Source organism: Ovis canadensis, chromosome 1, assembly GCF_042477335.2.
Source record: "Ovis canadensis isolate MfBH-ARS-UI-01 breed Bighorn chromosome 1, ARS-UI_OviCan_v2, whole genome shotgun sequence".
NCBI classification, from domain to species: domain Eukaryota; kingdom Metazoa; phylum Chordata; class Mammalia; order Artiodactyla; family Bovidae; genus Ovis; species Ovis canadensis.
The window spans coordinates 167,898,002-167,920,257 of record NC_091245.1 but is presented as its reverse complement, the minus strand read 5'-3'; the positions used below and the strand labels follow the sequence as shown (position 1 = coordinate 167,920,257).

Genomic DNA, 22,256 nt, shown 5'->3' with positions numbered 1-22,256 from the left:
GTGTATTCATGTATTCTTGTTTTAAAATCTTACTTTCAAAAAAAAAAAATAAAATCTTACTTTCTAATATGGCAAATATCTCTATACAGGTAAACAGCAGTGTGCTAGAGCAGACTTACACCAGCTCACAAGAGCTAATTAGACTTCCAGCACTGTGTTTCGAAGTGTTATATTGATAGCTTGAATTTGGCAGTAAGTACACCTTAAAAATTGGGAAATGCTTCCACAAAATCAGCTTTCTCAGACTGCTGGTTGTTAAACATCTACTAACCCATCACCAGCTATAACATACATAAAGAAAAGCTCAATGGAATTCTTCAATTTTAATTGTGTAAAAGGATTCTGAAAACCACTAAGCTAAAAACTTGACTTTATCAAGCTAAAAGTGTTACTAGCTGCTAAGTCGCTTCAGTCATGTCCGACTCTCCCCCGTCCCTGGGATACTCCAGGCAAGAACACTGGAGTGGGTTGCCATTTGACTTTCAGACACTCACCCCTATTAAGAGAATCTTTTGCAGCTCACACTTCAGTTGCCTTGACCAAATTATGCCACTGCCAGGGGGCTCATGTTTGCAACATTTCCCTTAAAACTAGGGAGGGGTCTTAAATCCTTAGCTCCTTTCTGAATTTGAAGAGCCCTAAGGGTGAACTCCGGGAGTTGGTGATGGACAGGGAGGCCTGGCGTGCTGTGATTCATGGGGTCGGACACGATTGAGCGACTGAACTGAACTGAACTGAAGGGTGCCAGGGAGGGCGGAGCTGCCATCTCCTCTAGCAAACACCAAGGATCCATCCCACAGTTACTCACAGACCAAAATGTGACATTAAGATGCTACTCAAAGACCAAGGTTTCTGCATAATGTATTCCAATTCCAGCAATCAGAAAAGAGGTTCACCACACAAATATACTTGTACCAGGTGGATCAACCATCAAGGATACCAGGATCTGATATTTTAATGACTGCTTGAGACAACTTGAATATGGAAGATTTAGAGCCACCCCCCTCCCTTCTGTTCTTCAATGCCAGCCCTTTTTGACCATTGTATATGGTGTGGAGAATACCAGCATCAGCTCCATCATCCCAACAGAGCTTCCCTTTCCAGGAAGGGAAAAGCCTGAAATTATTAAAAAAAAAAAAAATTCCATTAAAGAATTTATAAGATTGTTGATTATCCTGTAGAAACATATCTTCCTGTTTCATGACATGTCGGAAACATCAGGATTTTTTGGCCTCCACTGCATAGAGGTCTGATCGCTTCTGGCTAAAAATGGGGATTTGCTGGCGAATTTCAGCCAACTTCTTCAGGTCTGCAAAAACAGAAAAGTGCACTATTAGTAGATGTGATTCCTTACTTGCCAACAGGAACTTCTTCCCCAAACAGCAGAGAAACAACCAGAGCCCCAGCCAGTAATTTACTCATGGGCCTTGTCTGGAGGCACATTCAGCCTGGCACTGCCCCTGGTGTCATTTCAAACCAAAGCAAGAAAACTCAGGCTGAGAAAGAGCCCAGGGCTTAGCCAGAGAACCAAGGATAAATGAGGAGGGCAGGGTATAAAGGAGTCCTGTGTTCTACCGGTATAGAATCTGGCCTCAGGGCACTTAGGGACACCAGACAGCTAACCTGGGCCAGAGTGAATCTTACCTATATCTGCATACACGATCGTCTCTTCAGTGCCAGCTTTGGCAAGGACCTCCCCCCTGAAAAACATTCAGGGGAGAATGCGTCAATTCCCTGATGCTTGCTGTTATTTACTATCTCTGTTTTTCCTCCCTATCTCACAGGCCAAATGGGAAGGAATCTGAGATTTAAAACAAGAAAATATGGGCATAAATTACTGTGATGCTTTTGAACTGTGGTGTTGGAGAAGACTCTTGAGAGTCCCTTGGACTGCAAGGAGATCCAACCAGTCCATCCTAAAGGAGATCAGTCCTGAATATTCATTGGAAGGACTGATGCTGATGCTGAAACTCCAATACTTTGACCACCTGATGTGAAGAGCTGACTCATTTGAAAAGACCATGATGCTGAGAAAGATTGAAGGAGGGAGGAGAAGGGGACGACAGAGGATGAGATTATTGGATGGCATCACTGACTTGATGGACCTGAGTTGAGTGAACTCCAGGAGTTGGTGATGAACAGCGAGGCCTGGCGTGCTGCAGTCCATGGGGTAGCAGAGTCAGACACAACTGATCAACTGAACTGAACCACTTACGTAGCTTCTGGCAAACCATGTGGAATCTCTACTTCCTAATCTATAAAGTGGAAATATGAGCTCTGTGAGGACATAGTGAGAAAATAATCTTTTTTTTTTTTTTTTAATTTGAAGGATTGGGCCTGTTGTGTTTGATGTTCCTTGCTCCGATAAGATATAAAACTGCTGCAAACAATGCTTCTTCAGAACAATTCCTCATAGCTATCTGAGAAGCTGTCTCTTAGGCTACAGTCCTCAGTTTGGCTTGAATAAAAACTTTCCTATTCCTACTATATAGATTATTACTTCCACCCTGTAGTGAGTACATTCAAGATCCCTTTCCAAGGGCAGTCTAGCTGTTTCTTCTCACCTCCCAAGGCTGCTACATAACCCTGGAGATGGAGATGGAAGGCCTGGGTGTGCCTGGATCTCTGGCCTCGTGTCTGTGATCCTTGGATCCCTATGTTAATGGCTTTTGGGTTTGGAGGGAGAGATTTCAACCTATGAGGCCTGAGTAGGAGTGGTAGAACCATGCCCCGGAGGAATCCCATACTGGAAACAACAACACTCCACAAAATCTGAGGAAAAGCTGATTTGGAAAACTATTTCCAGTGCTGAGTCTCTTGGCCCAAAACAGGCCTTCCAAAACATAGCTGTGGGACTTCCCTGATGGTCCACTGGTTAAGAAACTGCCTGCCAATACAGGGAACACAGGTTCAATCCCTGGTCCAGGAAGATCCCCCCTGCTGCAGTGCAACTAAGCCTACATGCCACAATTACTAAGCCTGTGCTCCACAACATGAGAGCGGCCCCCTCTTGCCACAACTAGAGAAAGCCTGCATGCAGCAACAAACACCCAGCACAGCCGAAAATTAATCATTAATATAAAAAAACTGTACCTGTGAAATCTTTCCAAAGCACAAAACAAAATGATCCGATACAACAAACAATCTGATATAATCATTGGTTCCATCTAGGGCCACAGATTTTTGGCACAATAAGCTACAGACATCATCATTAATGCCATTTAACTGAATCCTTTTCTAGTCTCTTTCTTCTATTTTTTCCCCATTTGCCCCAGCAAGCAAACATCTCTATGTTAACCCTAGGCACCTATATCACAATGACAAATAAGCCATACAGCTCCCAACCAAATGGGGGAAATTCCACAAAGGAAGAAATACAGGCAAATCTTAAGTAACCAACTGTGTCAAAAGCAGCCAGCCTGATGAGTAAGAGAGTTCACCATGAGAACCAGCTGGGTGAGCAGAGCTGCCCACCAGGTCAGTAAGCCGATCACTAACGTCTGCAGAGGAACCCAAGTCAAGTTTAAGAAAATTTTGAAGCCAACTCGATCCTTCTAGCCTTCCAGTGCACCCCAGATCCAAATGTGTAGGAGGCTCACTGAGAATCTCCCACTGGCCATATCTCCCAAGGCCTTCCCCACCACACACGTTCATCTGTGAGTCCTACAAAGTCAGAAGAGAGAACTCTGGGAATCCCACAGTGACATGTAAGCCCCTGCAGCCTTGTTATTGATATGTTTATCCTGAAATTTTAGAAATACCTATCTGTGTGTGTGTGTGTGTGTGTTGTAATCATACAGAAGAAGCACTGAGAAGCAGTATGGAATAAATCTAAGTTCTGAATTGAAAAGTCCTGGCTCCAAACACCAATTCTGGCCACTTCATCCTGTGAACTTCAAGTCTACCATCTATTAACTGGGCTAAATAAACATAAGTCCTTGAGAGCTCAAATTGAGATAATGTGTGTGAAAGTACCATGAAAATTGTACAAATGCCGGTAAGACATGTCTATTACCATACAGCTGTGTATGTATCTGGGCAGACTTTCGTGCTGGTTTCCCTAAGTAACAGAATGCTTTACCCTCTCACAGAGGACAAGTTCACAGTTCCTCTTAATTCAACCCATCCTCCACTCTCCTCTAAGCATTATGCAGTGAGCAAAATCCTTACCCTCAACTCATCCCAGCCCTAGGTCCAGTGACCTGGTCTAAATTTTAACCCAAAGCCAAGAGTCTGGGAGCCTCTTTTACTAAAAAACCACCCACCCGTGACTTCTGCCTCGTTTCCAAGTTTGGTTGACGATGAACGTCACTCAGAAACTCAGAACAGGGCTGCGGCCAAGCACTCAGTCAGGAGAGCTGGGCCACTTCTCTCTCGCAAGATTTTCAAGTGGAAGCTCCTCCCACAGAGAGAGCTAGTGAGCTGGCAGGCCTACGGGCAGACGGCAGTGGAGGGAGGCGCAGGGCCACTCGGGAATCAGACAACCCACTGCCCAAGCAGCCCCTCCCTCGAGCTCAGTGAGCCCGTCCCTGCAGAACCGACTTACCAAGGACTCACGACGGTGCTGTGTCCCCAGGCAACATAGGAGGCTTTCTCATCCCGGGCGGGAGATGCTGTGGCCACGTACACCTGATTATCAACAGCCCTGTGGTCAATGGACAGAAAAGAGGTAAATCACACAGTACAGATCTGAGACATTTTTATCCTAAGTGTCCAGACCCTTCTTTTAAAAACTAAGACAGGACAGGCTGGCTCGGACATGGAAGAAACATTCAAAGCCACAGAACTCTTTCTTCAAAAAAGACCTTGCTGCACAAGCTAGTTCTCAACTGGGGCAATTTTGCCCAGCAGGGGACTTCTGCCAGTGTCTAGAGACATTTCTGACCAGGGGATGGCTACTGACATTGAGGAGTAGAAGTCAGGGGTGCCGCGAACATCCTGCAACACAGAGGACGCCCCCACAACAAAGAGCCATTTCCTCCAAAGTGTCAATAGCACCACAGTAAGAAACCCTGGCCTGAGCCAACCTGTAAAAGAGGTAAAGAGCAGAGCTTCTCTGGTTCATGCAACCCAGGTGACCAGAGAGAATGGACTGGCCTCGCTGGAACAACATCCCGGGTAGAGCTGCAAGGCCCTTCCATGCCAATGGGGCAGTCCCATCACCTCAAATTAGGCAAGAATTCCAGACGGTAGCATGGCTACACCAAGCCACCTGACCCACAGCCCTCCAAGCTCAAACAACAGATTCATACCAGGTCATCCCAGGCTCTCTCCAGCTTTTCCTGCTTTCAACAAAGCAGCATTTATTAATAATACTCATGGGATCACATACCCCTACCACCTTCCATCATGCAACCAGCCAAACACTTCTACATCCCCTTCCAATAAAAATCACTGTTATCTCCAGATGTGAGCATAGTGGCCACCTCTGGGCAGAGAGAGGAGAGTACTGACTGAGAAGGAGAAAAAAGGAGCATTCCAAGGGGCTATAAATGTTCTAGATTTGATCCTGATTAGAGGTGAATCCATATGTAAAAATTCACTGATCTGTAAACTTAAAACTAGTACACTTTTCTGTAAGTATCAGTATATAATACCTCAATTTAAAAAAATGTTTTCATGAACAACCCATCATCTCTGAGCAGCATTTCATGGTTTGCAGAGCACTTCACAGTCACACTCCTGTTCCCTTCTGTGTTGCACCCACCTCTGCTATTTGCCCTTCACCACTCCTCGGGCAACTAAGGAGACAGTAACTGTCCCGTGCACAGCACAGCCACGCAGCGCTCAGAACTTAGAGGTTAGAAGAGCAAGAACTTATCACAAGTGTCTTGGCAGAGTACCGAGACTAGCAGGAAACGCTGGAGGATGGAATAGGATAAGCGCCCATCTACACGGCACAGGGACTGCTGAGTGTGACCACAAGTCTCTCCCTCGGGCTGTCAGATTAAAGAACCCTTGCCTTTGCCTTGGCTCCAGCCACGTACACTCCGTGGGTCTCCAATTCTCTGTAAAACCTGCTGGCAACTCTATCAGAGACAGAAATTCTTATCTGAACACAGGAAAATCAAATCACTGCCCACTTGATGGGTGAATGCTCCTGGAAATGCAGACATCAGTCCTCAAAATCCACAAGGCTGGTGCTGTGGCTTCTGAGAAGGAGCCCACAGCAGACACCCTCCTTTTGGACTGGAAGACAAAGAGTCACCTTTGGGAACTGCCTCTGGGTGCCAGGGCAGCCTGAGTCAGAGGCAGCATTCCATATGGGGAAGGCTGATGCTTCCACCAAACCGCAAACATTTTCGCAGAGAAACACTGAGATGTTTTCTTACCGGCCTCGCTGAAGCAACTCCCAGTGGGCTGGCCCGGTGGTTAGATTAAAAGCTCCAGGATATACCAACAGCTGGCAGCCTTGGGGCGAGAAAGGCCAAAGAAGAGGGATACAGGTGGACACCCAACCGTTACATCAGCCCTCCCTCTGCTCCTTACCTAGTGGGGACCAAACTCAAACTTCCCCAATGTGAACAGATTCAGCAGTGTTATAGATGGCTGTGAATTCCTCTAGAGACACACACACAACACATACACACAAGTGCAGTGATCCTGACAACCACTTTTCAAGCAAAGGTGACTTTGCTTGAAAAACGTGGAGAATCTGTCATTCAGACTTCTCTCAGCACCATGTGGACAGCTCCCAGGGTCAAGGACCACGTGTTGTGATGTTCATCAACTGAAATGAGGAGACGACTAATTGCTCTACTTCTTACAGCTAAGACTCAACTGAGACAGCCAGCCTGGAGCCCTTGCACCTCCACCTTTTGCTGAGCAGGGTGTCAAACCGTCTGCACCCACATCACTTTATAGTGACAGACAAACTCACGTCAGAGTACCTCTGGCAGTCTAGTAAGGATGCTAGCATTGTTGAGCATCATATGAGGAGCTTCGTAAGTTCTCTGTCTGTAATCCTCACATCTTTCCTATGAGAAAACTGAGACCCACAGTTCTCCAGAGACTAATTTACCCAAAGCACTGTGCCAATTATGGGGCAGAGCTGGAACCAAAGCCCAGGGCTTCTCCTCTGACTTGTGCTTCTCAAGGTTGGCAGGATGGTCCTCTGGACCACAGTGGCACTGACTACCTTTTTGCTGTTCCCAACATCTAGGGCTAGTGAGTGGTGAAAGGCATGTGCAGGAAGACCTACTACTGGGGCCCAGGTGCCTCTCCAAACCCAGCAGCCGGAAGGGCTCTAACGGCAGAGCAGACATTTAGTTTAGGAACATGGCTCCTGCCTCAGCTGTGTGGTATGTTAAACTACAACCTCCGGAAAACCACACTGCCCATTCGCAGAAGCAGTCTGAGAACTCACACAGACGTGGAGCTCAAGACCTCCTCCAGGTTTTCTGACCAAGGATTCCCTCCACCCGCAAAGCCCAGAGCCAATCAATCTCCGAGCTAATCAATCAATGCCCTAACCCAAGGCAGCCTCACCTCTCTGTGCATAGATCTGCGCCAGCTCTGAGAAGCGGATGTCATAGCAGATACCCAGGCCCACACTGCAGTAAGCTGTTCTCCAAACAGAAAATGTACAAAGTTAATCTCCTGAAGCAGGTGCGGCCAGGGGAAGTCTCCGAGATCCAATGGTCACAGAACCTTGACGGGGGTACATTCATGCAGGGCCCGTGCACGGAGAGAACATGCAGGCTTGCTCCTGCGTGGACTCTGCCTCGTGAGAATATCATGTGCAGTAGAGCAGAAATGAGAAACTCACTCTAATTATTAACAAATGTTTCTTATCTAAGCGGGAGGTGTTCAGTCATGGCCTAATAGGTACAGGCTGGAAGCTATCACACTCATAAAGGCTGTGACCAGTGGAAAAGCACAGTCATGTCAAGCCCTTAGTTCTCCATTAAATCCCCCACTTTCTAGACCTCTGACCATTCTCTGCCCTTCTCCCTTCTGGCCTTCCACTCACACAAAGGACTACTTGATCCTTGTCTACTGGTACTGCTGAAAGAGGTGAATTTATCTGGTACGTACGAGTATCAAATGTGGAGAAACTATCACCAGGACTCAATGTCTCAGATTCTTGAAATGTGATTTTCCCAGGAACATCAATGTCAAACAGATGGAGCTGCATCACAAATAAAGATTTGGTTACCTCCTTTCCAGCAGGGTTCATGGTAATAATCACATACACCTTTCCATGGTCAGCCAAGGGGGTGTTCTACGATCACTTGTACAAAGGGCAGCGCCAACCTGCCCACAACCCACCCCACAAGCTGATGACATCCTATGAAAACAACTTCTAACGCAGGGAACTGGAAAAATGATGCTGTAGGTTGTATGATCCTTCTTCCCTTGGTGGTGTGCAAATCAGCATCTAGATTTCTTATGGAAAGCAATTAATGCGCTGCTTTTTTTACTCAATATAAATGCTAAATGAAGACTTCTCAGAATCAGAATCAAACTGACACATTGGCAAGGAGAGGTAGAAAGTGTGCGAGTGATCAAAAATAGGTAGTTTTCCAAACCCAATGCAGTAACATATTAAAAAGTAACTTCCAAATTGGATTTATTCAAAGACAGCAAATGTGATTTAACATTTGAAAAATCAAAGTGATTTACCACATGAACATAATAAAGGAGAAGAATCACATGATCATCCTAAGAGGTGTATAATGAGCATTTGGTAAATTTCTACATCCATTCTTATTTAAGCCTGGCATGCTGCAGTCTACAGGGTCGCAGAGTTGGACACAACTGAGTCACTGAACAACATTCTTATTTAAAAAATAAAAGAGAAAAACTCTTCTAGGACGGGAATTCCTTTAATAAGAGAATCTGCAAAAAAAAAAAAAAAAATCTAAAGAAACCTATTTAAAGGTGAAACATTAAAACTCTTCTCCTGTTGAGATTAGGAACAAGGTAAGTACACCTGCTATTCAACACTGTACCAGAGGTCCTAACCAAAGCAATAAGGTGAAGGAAAACAATAAAAAAGGTAAAGACTAGAAAGAAAAAATTAAAAGCCATTATTCTCAGATAATAATTGTGTACCTAAGGAATGTCAAAGGTCATACACAGGTGAATTATTAGAATGACTGAGTTTAAGCAAGAGTATTATATACAAGGTCAATATTTTTAAAATTTGCTGTACGTCTATATACTAGCAAGAATCAGAAAATGAAAGGATATCAGAAATACCATTTAGGAATAAATCTAGTAAATGATATAAGACTATATCCAAAAAACTATTTTAAAAACTTTGAGAGAAATTAAAGAAAGCCTAAGAAAATGGAAAGAGAAATATATTCATGAACTGGAAAACTTCATTCTCACAGCCCAATGCTGGGTCTGTTTCCAGTCATGGCAGAGTGGCTTCTATAAGACCAGCTTTCTCACAGGTAACCCTGAACTCTGGACAAAACAAAACATAAAATACAACTACTTAAAAGCACTTGACAATCATCAAAATCAGGCAAAAATTAGAGAGAAGTCAACTTCTGGAAGACAGGACCTAGTGGTGGGTGAGTTTCCCACCTGTTTACAACTTTTATTTGGAAGCAAGGCCCCAGCTGTTGCTGGGAGTGGTGCTCACAACTACCCACCAACACAACAGCCAAGGAATCAAAGGACAGAGCTTCGCAGCAGCTGGAAAGTGAGGGGAAGATACTTAAAAGGAGAGAGCAAAAGAAGAGCCCTAAATTTTACATATAAAAGCTGTCCAAATCTCTGACTAACCAATGCACTAAAGATGTGTGGGGCAGACTCTGGGCAGCCCAGCTGAAGCTAAACTTTACAACAGGCAGAGCAGCTGTGGTTGCCACCCACCTCACCGAGGAAGACTTTGGCCTGTGAGTGTGCCCCAACTACCTACCTGGTCAAATAAAACACTCAACACTTTTCGGGCGAACGCAATAGAAGTTTGAGTCTCAACAACATATAATCCAATAAACAATCCAAAAAACTGGACACACAAAGCTATGACCCAAACTCTTAGAGAACAGCAGCAATGGAGCAGACCCCAGAAGACCCAGATGTGATCACTACCGAAGACACTAGAGCAGCCACTGAAACTAACCTCAGGCAAGTAAAGAAACAGATGCTCCTAACAAATAAACAAAGAGGGAACACAGTAGAGAATAAAAGCTGTAAAAAGAGAATGAAATAAATATTCGAGAAATGAAAAATTCAACATCTGAAATTTTTAAAAATTTCACTGGATCACAGGAGAGGGGAGATTATAGAAGCCTCAGTGAACATAAAAGATCAATGAAAAACATGCAATCTGAAGAAGACAAAGTGTTGAAAAACAAAAATCCACAGCCTTGGTGACCGGGTTTGGTGAACAGTATCCAAATTGGAGTCCCATAAGAAGAGAATGGGACAGAAAAATATTTAATATTTCTTGAATATTTCATTCTAACAATCTCTGCCTTTTAACTGGAGTGGTCACGCTAATGCTCCCAAGTTTCCCAAATATAGTGAGAAACTAAATTTACAGATTAAAGAAACACAAAGCAGGACGAATACCGATTAAAAAAAAAAAAAACAAACCCTTGAATCAGGAATGTAAGAGTCAAAATACTGAGAACTAAAGATTATGAAAAGATCTGAAGGCAGGTAGAGAAACCATGGATTACATGCAGGAGAACAGTACCGATTACCATTGACTTCATGCGTGTGTGCATGCTCAGCTGCTTTAGTCGTATCTGACTCTGCGACCCTGTGGACTGTACCCCACCAGGCTCCTCTGTCCATGGGACTCTCCAGGCAAGGATACTTGAGTGGGTCACCATGCCCTCCTCCCGGGGGATCTTCCCAACCCAAGGATCGAACCAACATCTCCTGCACTGGCAAGCGGATTCTTTTACCCACTGAGCCACCTGGGAACCCTACTAACTTCGTATCAGAGGGGAAAAGAGAGGCTAGAAGATAACTGAATAATGAATAATGGTCTCTCAAACATCTGAGGAAAAAAAGAAAAGTGTCAACCCAGAATTCTATTCCACCAAACACATCTTTTAAGAATGAAGGCAGAGACTCCCTGGCGGTCCAGTGGCTAAGACTTCACCTTCCACTGCAGGGGGCAGGTGTTAGACCCCTGGTCAGGGAGCTAAAAACCCACATGCCTTTTGGCCAAAAGACCAAAACATAAGCAACAGAAACTATACTGCAACAAATTCAAAAAGATTTTAAAAAACAGTCCACGTCAAAAATATCTTTTAAAAAATGGCAAAGTAAAGGTATATTCATTAATAAAACTAAGAGAATTCATATCTAGCAGATGCTCACTTCAAAATGCTAAAGGAGGTCTTTTTGTTTGACGGTAAACATACCAGACAGAACTAAGATCTTCAGGAAGAAAAGAAAAATACCAGAAATGGTAAACAGCGGGGTAAACATGAAATATTTCTCTTAATTTCTTTAAAATACAAGTGACTACTGAAATTAAAAATTAGTATTTTGTGGGATTTCTAATGTATATAGATGCAATATGTATGAGAACCACAGCATAAAGAATGGACCGATACAACTGCCAGGTTCTTAAATTTCACATGAAGAAACAGATTATTAACTAAGAAGACTATGACAAGATAAAGTGTGCATATTGTAATCCCTAGGGCAACAACTTAGGGGGGAAAAAAGCAAACTACTACTAACTCAAAACAATGTAGGAAAGAGGAACAAAGGCATACAGTAATTCAATGTCTACGTGCTTAAAATCTAATCATGTCAATAATTCCTTTAAATATAGAGTGACCACTCCAGTGAAAAGGCAAAGATTGTCAGAATGTAAAAAAGCAAGACCCAACTACATGCTGTCTGCAAGAGAAGCATTTATATATAAAGAGACATACAGACTGAAAATAAAAGATTAGAAAAACATGTACCATACAAACAGTAATTAGAAGAAGGCTACAGTGGCTTTACTAATATCAGAGATAAACATCAAGACTATCAGTATACCAGAAAAAGGGACATATCATAATGAGAAAAGGATCAATTTACCAAGAAGACTTAACAATCCTAAGTGCATATGCATGCATTACCACGGCAAAGATGTCAACTCTCCCCAAAGTGATCACTATATGTTTAATACCATCCTAATCCAAATTCTTGTAGGTTTTCCCTTGGCCAAAATTGACAGGCTGAGTCTACAATTTATATCAGCAGGCCAATAGCCAGGTATAACCACCTGTGCCAACTAATCCAATGCCTGATGTGTGTACCACAGGATGGGTACTGGGAACTTCAGAGTGAATTCTCAAGAGGCAGTGAGACTTGCCACATTCTCTACTGACCTTTCTGTGCTTTACCAGTAAAGTTCCATCAGGTCCAAACACAGCGCAGGTGTTATATAATTTCCCAGCATCCTTTTCAGGAATGGACCCTTTTGTTAAGAAACACAGAAAGAGACACAGAGAGACACAGAAAACATTCTGAATGAAGCATTCTTTTATAACAGGACAAAGGCTTGTTAAAGTTTACTATCTTCTTGGGTCCAACAATAAAGTTTACTGTCTTCTAAGGGTTATCTAATCATGATTCTTTTCTTCTTGAATACGATTTTTCAGAGACCAACTTCAGAGTGTAGGTGAAGTGTAATTAAGTCAGAGGCCAAAGAAAGGTTTCAAAACTAATCAAACTATTTTACAATTTAGCTTTGCTCTTGAGCAACACTTAACCTGAAGCATTAGTGCAACACAGGGAATTCACAGTTGCTCAACTTAAATCCACAAGGTCCTGCAACATAACTGTATCCAAAAAGGCCTTGAGGTGGGAAGGTATGCCAGTCTTTCCATCACTAAATATGAGGCCTGTAGTGCTATCTCTGCTTGCTCTGTCCTCTTTCCTCCACCCCTTATTTATTTCTAATTCTCACTGTATCAGAATACAGAAATAATTTTGTTTACTGTATTAAAGAGTTTTACTGTATTTTTATGTAAACAAATAGAACACTTTAACAAGCCACATAAATAAAGCTGCTTTTTAAAAATTATAGTTGATTTATAATATTACATTAGTTTCAGGCATACAACATAATGATTCAATCTTTTTTTTAGATTGCACTCCATTTAAAATTGTTACAGAACAATGGTTTTATTTCTCTGTGCTGCACAATATATCCTTGTTACTTATGTATTTTATACATAGTTGTTTCAATCTCGTCCCATCCCTAATGCCCCCTCCCCTCTTCCCTCTCCCCACAGGTAGCCACTAGTTTGTTCTGTGAGTCTGTTTCTGTTTTATTACGTACATTCATTTGTTTTCTTGTTTTAGATCCCACATATAAATGATAGCATAAAGAGTTTGTCTTTCTCTGACTTACTTCACTAAGCCTAAAACTCTAACCTACCTTTGATGTCAGTGGTCTCTTTATGGGGGAAATAAAAAGAAAGTCTTAACACCGTATTAAAGACTTTCAGATACAGTTTTTCTTTCCACATTTCCACCTGCCCTTGTACCCCCAGAGACAATTTTCAGCAGTTTGGTGTGTGTCCTTGTACAATATTCGCTATGCCTTAATACATAAATACATATAAAAATACACAGTCTTTTATGTGGATCATTAATCTATAGGGAAGGACCTGTTCATTTCATAGCAAACTTGTTCTTTTTCCACCCAAGTGTGTCTTGCAGATCCTTCCACAATCCTACATAGACAGACCTACCTCACTGTTTTCTATGGCTAATTTGTATTCCATGGTTCAAATGTAACAATAGTTTCTCAGATGTTTTTAATGTTTAGGCCATTATACCTTGAGGGTAGGAAGTTACCTCCAATGACATATATGCTGCACTCCTTTGCCACTTCAGAAAGCTTCTGTGTGGAGTCACCAGGAATTTTCTCTGCATATTCAGGAAAATATTTTGTGCCATATGGAGAATTAAAGCATTCCTAGAATAATGTTGGAAGAGAAAAAAGCAGGGTTGGGGGGGGGGGACCCGACTGAAAGTTCTGCTGTAAAAAAAGACATAGTTCTCAAAGAGGTAAAAAAATACAACTGCTAAGAAAAACACAGACACCTTAGGCTAAAAAGCCTGTGGCCACAGACAGGACTCGGCCACAGGCTCAGATGGGGCTGGAGTCAGTGTGCTCAACCGGATGCTGGTCACCTTGGCAAAAAGCTGCACTTGTCTCTCCCTGAGTCCACAGAACCACGCCTCCCCAGCGCTGGGCACCCAGGACCCACTACCACTGGGCTTGCTCAGTGGATTAGGGGTGTTAAGATTAATCCAGACTCTCAAAACTGTATTATTAACTACATAAAGCAATGAAGCCTGTGTTTTTCAAAAATACAGAAGCTGTGAAACCCACCAAGGTTAAGGCGTTTCCTCATGTATATGGGATACACGACGGGATGTTTCTAAGCTCCCTTCCAGCGCCATCATTCTGATCCTGCAAACTCTCTCACTCCCCTGAATGTGTCTCAACAGCTCTGTGATAAAAGAAAACTCATGGATTTCACCTCCAGTTCATTCATTTACATTCACTGAGACTGCTTGTCTGTGCTAGGAAACTCAAGGCTGAGGATCACTAACTTGTAGAAGACACATTAGCAGGGGACACATGCAGAATTCAAGTGCTTTCACTCCTGGCCTTTAGGCTCTGACCCCCAGCAGCCTAAACCGACAAGAGGCCATGACTGGATACAAGGAGAGGGAAGTCCCACGACTGGAGCGACATTAAGATCTCAAGCACCCCTGCTGGAGACTCCTACTCACTGGCCTCCCTGGTAAATGGCCCAGAGCCTAGAATATCAATACAAGCTAGCCCTGAAGAGTCTCCAGGGCTTGCAGAGGGCTGCCTCCTCCCCACCGCAAGGTCGGGGATTGTCAGGAATAGTTCCACCACTCACCCCTGCAGGCCTCTGCCAGCAGAAGGGGCTGACAGGTGCATCTGCTGACCAGTGTGGGACTGTCCGTGGGGCTGACCCTGTACTTGTTGACAAACAAATGTGGCCCCATCCTCGGCTGATTCTGTTTTAAACAGGTCACCTAGCAAACTGATGTAGCATCCTTTGGCTCACTGCATACTACAGGCTTCCTAAATGGTTAACAATTTTCAACAATGTTTTTAAAATGTCAGAAGCTCAGCGCTAAAATCAATGTCCTGGTCTCGTGAAGACTAGATTATGCAAGCAGAGAAGGTAAGTGCCTGAGGCACTGAATATTTTGGATTTAGGTTAGTCCCTCTGACTCCTGGGCTTCTGAACAGAGCAGGTGACCTAAAGTTAAAGACCTGTCACCAAGCTGGCATGTCCTTATCACAAAGACCCTTGCTAGGTCATCTTCCATACAGACGAGGAACCATCCTGGGGTCCAAAGGAACCGTGCTGGTCCCTAGGACCCAGAATGAGCAGACACCACACTACCGGGACGACAGTGCTCAGAAAGGGGTGGCCACCCCAGACTTACAGGCAGGGAGACTATCTGGGCTCCTTGCTTCGATGCCTCCCGGATGAGGCCACAGGCTCGAGTGAGGTTCTCTGACTTGATGGAAGAAACTTGAAGCTGGATGAGGGCCAAGCGGAAAGCTGCGGAGGAAGATAAAAGAGAAGAACGGTCAGATCTGACTGCTGATTCAGATAGAGCAGCAGTTCTTAACAGAGGGTAAGTCTGACCCCCAAGACATGTGGCAGCGTCTAGAGACACTGCTGATGATCACGACTGCTGGCGTGCTACTGGCATCTAGTGGGCAGAGGTCAGGGACACTGCCAAACATGCCACAAGGCATACGACAGTCCCTGATGACAAAGAATTATCCACCCTGGGTTGGGAAGATTCCTTGGAGGAGGGCAGGGCATCTCACTCCAGTATTCTTGCCTGGAGAATCCCACGAACTGAGGAGCCTGGCAGGCTGCAGTCCACGGGGTTGCAAGGAGTCAGACACAACTTACTAAAACAACAGCAGCAAATGTCAACAGTGGTGGGGTGGAACAACCTTGAGACAGAGCCACAGTGCAAGGAAAGCCTGCTCCAGGCACAAGAATCTGAAGTGAAACCAGCAGGGCCAGCCTCTCCCTTACAAGAAGAGAGAAGACTGGGCTTGAATAGGGAACTATCCCTTATCATCGGAGAAGGCGATGGCACCCCACTCCAGTACTCTTGCCTGGAAAATGCCATGGATGGAGGAGCCTGGTGGGCTGCAGTCCATGGGGTCGCGAAGAGTCAGACACAACTGAGCGACTTCACTTTCACTTTTCACTTTCATGCATTGGAGAAGGAAATGGCAACCCACTCCAGTGCTCTTGCCTGGAGAATCCCAGGGAAGGGGGAGCCTGGTAGGCTGCCATCTATGGGGTCGCACAGAGTCGGACACAACTGAAGCGACTTAGCAGTAGCAGTAGTAGCAGTAGTAGCAGTAGCAGCAGCAGTAGTAGCAGTAGCAGCAGCAGCAGCAGCAGCCACAGCTGCATCCCTTATCATGTGACCTCAGGCCCCAGTCCATTCTCAGCCCAGGTGCTGAGCACCTCCCAGCGCAGCAGGTGAAGTCTCTCTGGCAGTCCCTGCCCCACCATGAGCCCGAAGGAAGCAGACACGCCTAGCTCAGCTTCCCCATCGCCAGCTGGGACACAGTGCATTGGTCCAGCCCCTGGCGGACAGGGAGCCTGGCAGCCGGTGGGCTGCACATGAGCCACAGGGAGGGACCCTGGGAGGGCCTGCACTCACCCCAGGAACCCCCCAGTGCCCAGAGGAGCACACCATTAAGCAGCAAATGAAAAACACCATGAGAGGCTGAAACACTGTGGAAGGAAAACCAAACAGCACTTCTTCCTGCTGTCTGAACAAGGGGCCCCACATTTTCATTGCAGACTGAGTCCCACAAATCACACAACCAGCCTCGCCAAGCAGACCTGCTGTCAGCCTTGGGGCAAGGTCACCAGTTCCTCCAGGCTTTCTTGAGGTTGTCACCACATCTGATACTTGCTTTTCCTATAGAGCTCTCTCTTAGCTCTTACCGTAATCACCTTTACTGGTTAATAGTCCTCTATATAAATTTTTTCCTGTTCAGCTGACTAGTGTGGTTTCCAAGTTCTGCCTGGACACTTACTGACACAGTTTCTGCTTGTGGTCTTGATAGAAGGCTACATTAAAGTTTCCCAACCATGTCATAACCCACAAAGCTCTGCAAAACTTCTGGAATTATCTGGAAGTTAATTGGCCTGGCCTTGCTTCCCTACCCCAACTCTGCTGTAGAGTCTAAAATTCCACCCTTAGTGACTTCTCTCTCTGGGTGTCTCTCCTGTACCTAGAAAAACGTCCCCAGAGAAGCAACACTGACAGACCCTGGCCTTTGATGAAGACCTGTTTGGCTAAGGGTTAATCCTAAAAGTAGGAAAACTCGATGTCCATTCCTTGTTGTGGTTGTTCAGTCGCTCAGTCTTGTCCGACCCTTCGTGACCCCATGCACTGCAGCATGCCAGGCTTCTCTGTTCATCACCAACTCCCAGAGCTTGCTCAAACTCATGTTCATTGAGTCAGTGATGCCATCCAACTATCTCATCCTCTGCTGTCCCCTTCTCCTCCTGCCTTCAATCTTTTCCAGCACCAGGGTCTTTTCCAGTGAGTCAGCTCTTCACATCAGGTGGTGAAAGTACTGGAGTTTCAGCCTTAGCATCAGTCCTTCCAATGAACACCCAGGACTGATCTCCTTTAGGACGGACTGGTTGGATCTCCTTGCAGTCCACAGGACTCTCAAGAGTCTTCTCCAAAACCACAGTTCAAAAGCATCAATTGTTAGGCACTCAGCCTTCTTTATGGTCCAACTATCAAATCCATACATGACTACTGGAAAAACCATAACTCTATTTGGATATTTGTTGGCAAAGTAAAGTCTCTGTTTTTTAATATGCTAAGTTTGTCATACCTTTTTTTCCAAGGAGCAAGCGTCTTTTTAATTTTATGGCTGCAGTCACCATCTGTGGGGCTTTTGCAGCCCAAGAAAATAAAGTCTGTCACTGTTTCCATTGTTTCCCCATTTATTTGCCATGAACTGATGGGGCTGGATGCCATGATCGTAGTTTTTTGAATGTTGAGTTTTAAATCAATTTTTTCACTCTCCTCTTTCACCTTCATCAACAGGCTCTTTAGTTTCTCTTCACTTTTTGCCATAAGGGTAGTATCATCTGCATATCATCATCTGATTTCTCCCAGCAATCTTGATTCCAACTTCTGCTTCATCCAGCCCGGCATTTTGCATGATGTACTCTGCACAGAAGTTAAATAAGCAGGCTGACAATATACAGCCTTGACGTCCATTCCTCAGTTTCTTCTAAATACAATGAGAAGAACTAAACTGAAGCTGGAATGCAGCTTGTCAAATAGTTTCAAAGAATGGATGAAAACAAAACAGGAAACAAAAGCTGGGATGATTACTTTGGGGCAAACAGCCCGAGCTGTCACCAGAACGTCACAGACCCAATGAAGTCTCCACTGTAACTGACAGGGGGGCTTTGTCTCTGCTTCTGAGGGAGGGTAAGCTGAGATCCCCCACGGCTCTCTGATGGCTTCCTCTCCCCGCTCCCACCCGGGAAAGCAGCTGTCCAGGACCAGGCTGGGGACTGGCCAACATCGTGCAAAACACCCACTCCATAGACGGGCCGAGGCAGGACAGTTCCACCGCTGGGAAGTTCCTTGAGGCGGAGGATGGGATACAAGTCACTTCATCTCAACTGCAAAATGAACACACTTTTCATTTTCAGGTCCCTAGTAGTAGTGTCAGTCACTCAGTCATGCCCATCTCTTTGCAACACCCACAGACTATAGCCCGCCAGGGTCCTCTGTCCGTGGGATTTTCCAGGCAACAATACTGGAGTGGGTTGCCATTTCCTTCTCTAGAGGATCTTCCCACCCAGGGACTGAACCCACGTCTCCTGCGTTACAAGCCGATACTTTACCATCTGAGCTACAGGGAAGTCATCAGGTCCCTGGCTATACTATACTAATCCTTGATTGTTAGATTACAATGAATAGTTCATGTCCCTGGCTATACTAATATTCATTGTAATCTAACAGTCAAGGACTCACCAAGGGGAAGGATAAAATATCTTAAGCGAAGAGACCAACAGGGAAACAGCACAGGGAACGTGCAGGTCTTTTACACATATAAGCATCTGTGGGTTATCGTTAGCGGTATTTTGTAGATGAAGTAAGAGGCTTGCAGCAGGAAAGGTGCAAGAAACCAGTCAAAAAAAGTAACTGGCACAGCCACAATCAAGGCAAAATCTGGACTGCAGACAGGAGGGGCACCTTGTTTGTTTCTGGGTGGGTGGGGGAAGTCAGGTAACTTGAAAACACTCAACGGAGTCAGATCAACGCTGCCCTCAACTCCACCAAGAACCACAGCTCTTAAGTTCACTAGTCTCTTCTGAAAGATAGAGTCACCCTTAGAAGAAGGTGTGTAAAAGGACTTCTATACTCCAATCCTGGAGGTTCATTCAGGCACCAGCTTGCACTGCACTCCAGGATGTTGAAATGAAAAACAGCACTCCCACAAACACTATCACCTTGAGAGAGCCTCACAAGACCTCAGTAGGAACAGTTTATGTTCATTTTAAAGGAAGGAAACTGAGGTCCAAAGTGATCAAAGAACTTGTTGACATGGGCTGCACCAAGACTGTAATACTCCAGGTCTCCAGACTTTTTAAGCCCAGAGCACTCTACTGCCTCGTGTAAAAGAATCAGTCACAGACTTGGGAACATAGCCAGAACCTTATCCCTGGGGCTGATCCTGAGTGGGGATGTGTAAGCAACATGTCATACAGGCGTACTCAGCTGTGTCCCGCCCTATGGACCCCGTGGACTGTAGCCCACGAGGCTCCTCTGTCCCTGGGATTTCCCAGGCAAGAATACTGAAGTGAGCTGCCATTTCCTTCTCCGGGGGATCTTTTCCACCCAGGGATCAAACCTGCCTCTCCTACATAGGCAGGTGGATTCTTTTACCACTGAGCCACCTGGGAAGCCCCCAAGAAACACGTTAATACCTAACCTGAAAGTTCAAGGTCCAGGTGCAGAAACAAACTGCCCATTTTTGTTGTTGTTGTTGTTGAAGAGAAGGCAGCATTTCCCAGTGGGTGTGAGAAGGGCGCACTGTGGAGCAAATTAACGAGTTCACTTACCACACAAGCCCGAATCAAAGAAAACAGGGGCTTCATTTTCACCTGACAGGGCTCAAACCACAAATACTCGGGGTTGGCACCTTTGCAAAACCCAAGTTCAAACCAATCTAAAACTAGCAGCAACCTCCAAGAATCCCACGGGACAGACTCTCAACACTTGAGGTATCATAAGTACTGAAAGCTTTACTCAAAGTGCACAGTCTTCGGGTCGTGGAGCGGGGGTGGCGGTACGGAATAGGAAAGACCACCAGGGAGGGTGCGGAATTAGCATTTGAAATAAGCACCCTTCCCGCGCCGATGAATCTGGAGCGGAGCGGACCGGCCCGGAATGCTCGCGGAGTCTGCCTCACGTATCACAAGAGCCCGCGGGGCGGGGAGCAAGCAGCGAGCCCTTCCGGCGCGCTGACCCGGTGCTCCCGCGACCCCGCTGGCCCCTTCGGAAGCCCAGAGTCCCCGGCGCGCGCCGCGCCGCGCTCCGCGGCCTCCGCCTCCCCGCCCCGCCCGCGCCCACCGCCCTCGCCGCTTGGGCCCACAGCCCCACGAACACCAGAGCAGAGAAGGGCAAGGGCGCGGCGGGGACAAGAGACGGAGCGAGGGGCTGAACGGGCGAGACGCTCCGCTGGCCTCGCACCCGAAGCCTCCACTCCAGCCCGAACTTGGGCCGCGGCGCTACTTACTAGCCATGGCTCTGCCGGGAAGCACCATGGGTACTGCTGAGCCCAGGTCTCTGGGCGCCGCGAGGGGCGGGGCAAAGCGGCGCGTCCGGGGGCGGGGCTTTATCACCCGATGCTCCGCCTCTCGCCCCGCCCCGCCCCCGGGCCTTTTGTCTGGGCTCGAAGGTTGTCGTCTTTCTGCTGCTGCTAAGTCGCTTCAGTCGTGTCCGACTCTGTGCCACCCCATAGACTACCTCCTACCAGGCTCCTCTGTCCCTGGGATTCTCCAGGCAAGAACACTGGAGTGGGTTGCCATTTCCTCCTCCAATGCATGAAAGTGAAAGTGAAATCACTCAGTCGTGTCCGACTCTTAGCGACCTCATGGACTGCAGCCTACCAGGCTCCTCCGTCCATGGGATTTTCCAGGCAAGAGTACTGGAGTGGGGTGCCATTGCCTTCTCCGTGTCTTCTTTCAAGCACTCCTCAAATACCTGTTAATCTCTTGCTGTTTCAGTAACATGTAGTCAGATACCGAAAGGCAAGGGACAACCTAAATCGGGGTGGTGCGCTAGTAATTGTTTAACAACCGATCTCTCCAAGTCTAAATGAAAGGATTGAACCTCTTGCTAGTTGAATCACCTCTGTGGTCAGGGGAGATACCTTACCTTATACTGATTGTTGTTCGGTCGCTCAGTCGTTCGTGGCCGATTCCGTGACCCCATGGACTGCAGCAGGCCAAGTTCCAATGTCCCCCTGTCTCTGCTGAAGTTTGTTCAAATTCATGTCTAATGAGTTGGTGATGCTATCTAACCAGATTGCCTTGGGGGATTTGAACAAGTCCCCAAAAGGAGTATAGAATTATCTCGGTTGATTTAGGCACTCTGGGTTTGGAGTACAAGTCACTTCAGTCATGTCCGACTCTGTGCAACCCCATAGACGGCAGCCCACCAGGCTCCCCCGTGCCTGGGATTCTCCAGGCAAGAACACTGGAGTGGGTTGCCATTTCCTTCTCCAATGCATGAAAGTGAAAAGTGAAAGTGAAGTCGCTCAGTCATGTCCGACTCTTTGCGACTCCATGGACTGCAGCCTACCAGGCTCCTCCGTCCATGGGATTTTCCAGGCAAGAGTACTGGAGTGGGTTGCCATTGGCTTGTCCGCTATGTGATGAGAAGAGGAGGAAAGAGAGAAACTAGGTTCAGACAGAATATCGTCAACAGCAGTTCAGTCCTGCAAGGAGAGCCAACCAGTCCATCCTAAAAGGAAATCAGTCCTGAGTGTTCATCGGAAGGACTGATGTCAAAGCTGAAACTCCAGTACTTTGGCCACCTGACGCAAAGAGCTGACTCATTTGAAAAGATCCTGATGCTGGGAAAGATTGAGGGCAGGAGGAGAAGGGGACGACAGAGGATGAGATGGTTGGATGGCATCACCGACTCAATGGACATGAGTTTGGGTAAACTCGGGGAGTTGGTGATGG

General features: G+C 45.9%; 1 protein-coding gene across 7 annotated transcripts; it reads right to left on the bottom strand.

Annotated features, from left to right (window-relative positions):
- Positions 1-844: 844 nt before the first annotated feature.
- NIT2 (nitrilase family member 2) lies at positions 845-21,112 on the bottom strand. 7 transcript variants are annotated; one of them, XM_069551234.1, is made up of 11 exons: positions 20,804-21,110; positions 19,997-20,097; positions 15,424-15,542; positions 13,783-13,903; positions 12,306-12,394; positions 8,038-8,131; positions 7,489-7,563; positions 6,333-6,411; positions 4,547-4,645; positions 1,645-1,700; positions 845-1,309 (listed from the first exon to the last, which is right to left on the bottom strand). In XM_069551234.1, exons 2-11 carry the CDS (start codon positions 20,034-20,036, stop codon positions 1,218-1,220), a joined length of 864 nt encoding a protein of 287 aa, XP_069407335.1. In that variant the 5' UTR covers positions 20,037-20,097; positions 20,804-21,110; the 3' UTR covers positions 845-1,217. The 7 variants fall into 7 exon arrangements, with proteins under 7 accessions (XP_069407335.1, XP_069407381.1, XP_069407344.1 ...); XM_069551280.1 differs by having other exon boundaries at positions 13,764-13,903; positions 20,804-20,869; XM_069551243.1 differs by lacking the exon at positions 20,804-21,110 and adding an exon at positions 20,314-20,778.
- Positions 21,113-22,256: the final 1,144 nt, after the last annotated feature.

Bases quoted from the DNA above. Each gene is read 5' to 3' on its own strand.
- NIT2 (XM_069551228.1), bottom strand. From the start codon at position 17,927: ATGGTGACTGCAGCCATAAAATTAAAAAGACGCTTGCTCCTTGGAAAA. The intron at 7,564-8,037 runs GTACGTACCAGA...TTTGGAGAACAG, and splicing joins TTTCTCCACATTTGATACTC to CTTACTGCAGTGTGGGCCTG. The intron at 6,412-7,488 runs GTGAGGCTGCCT...TCTCGCCCCAAG, and splicing joins GCAGATCTATGCACAGAGAG to GCTGCCAGCTGTTGGTATAT.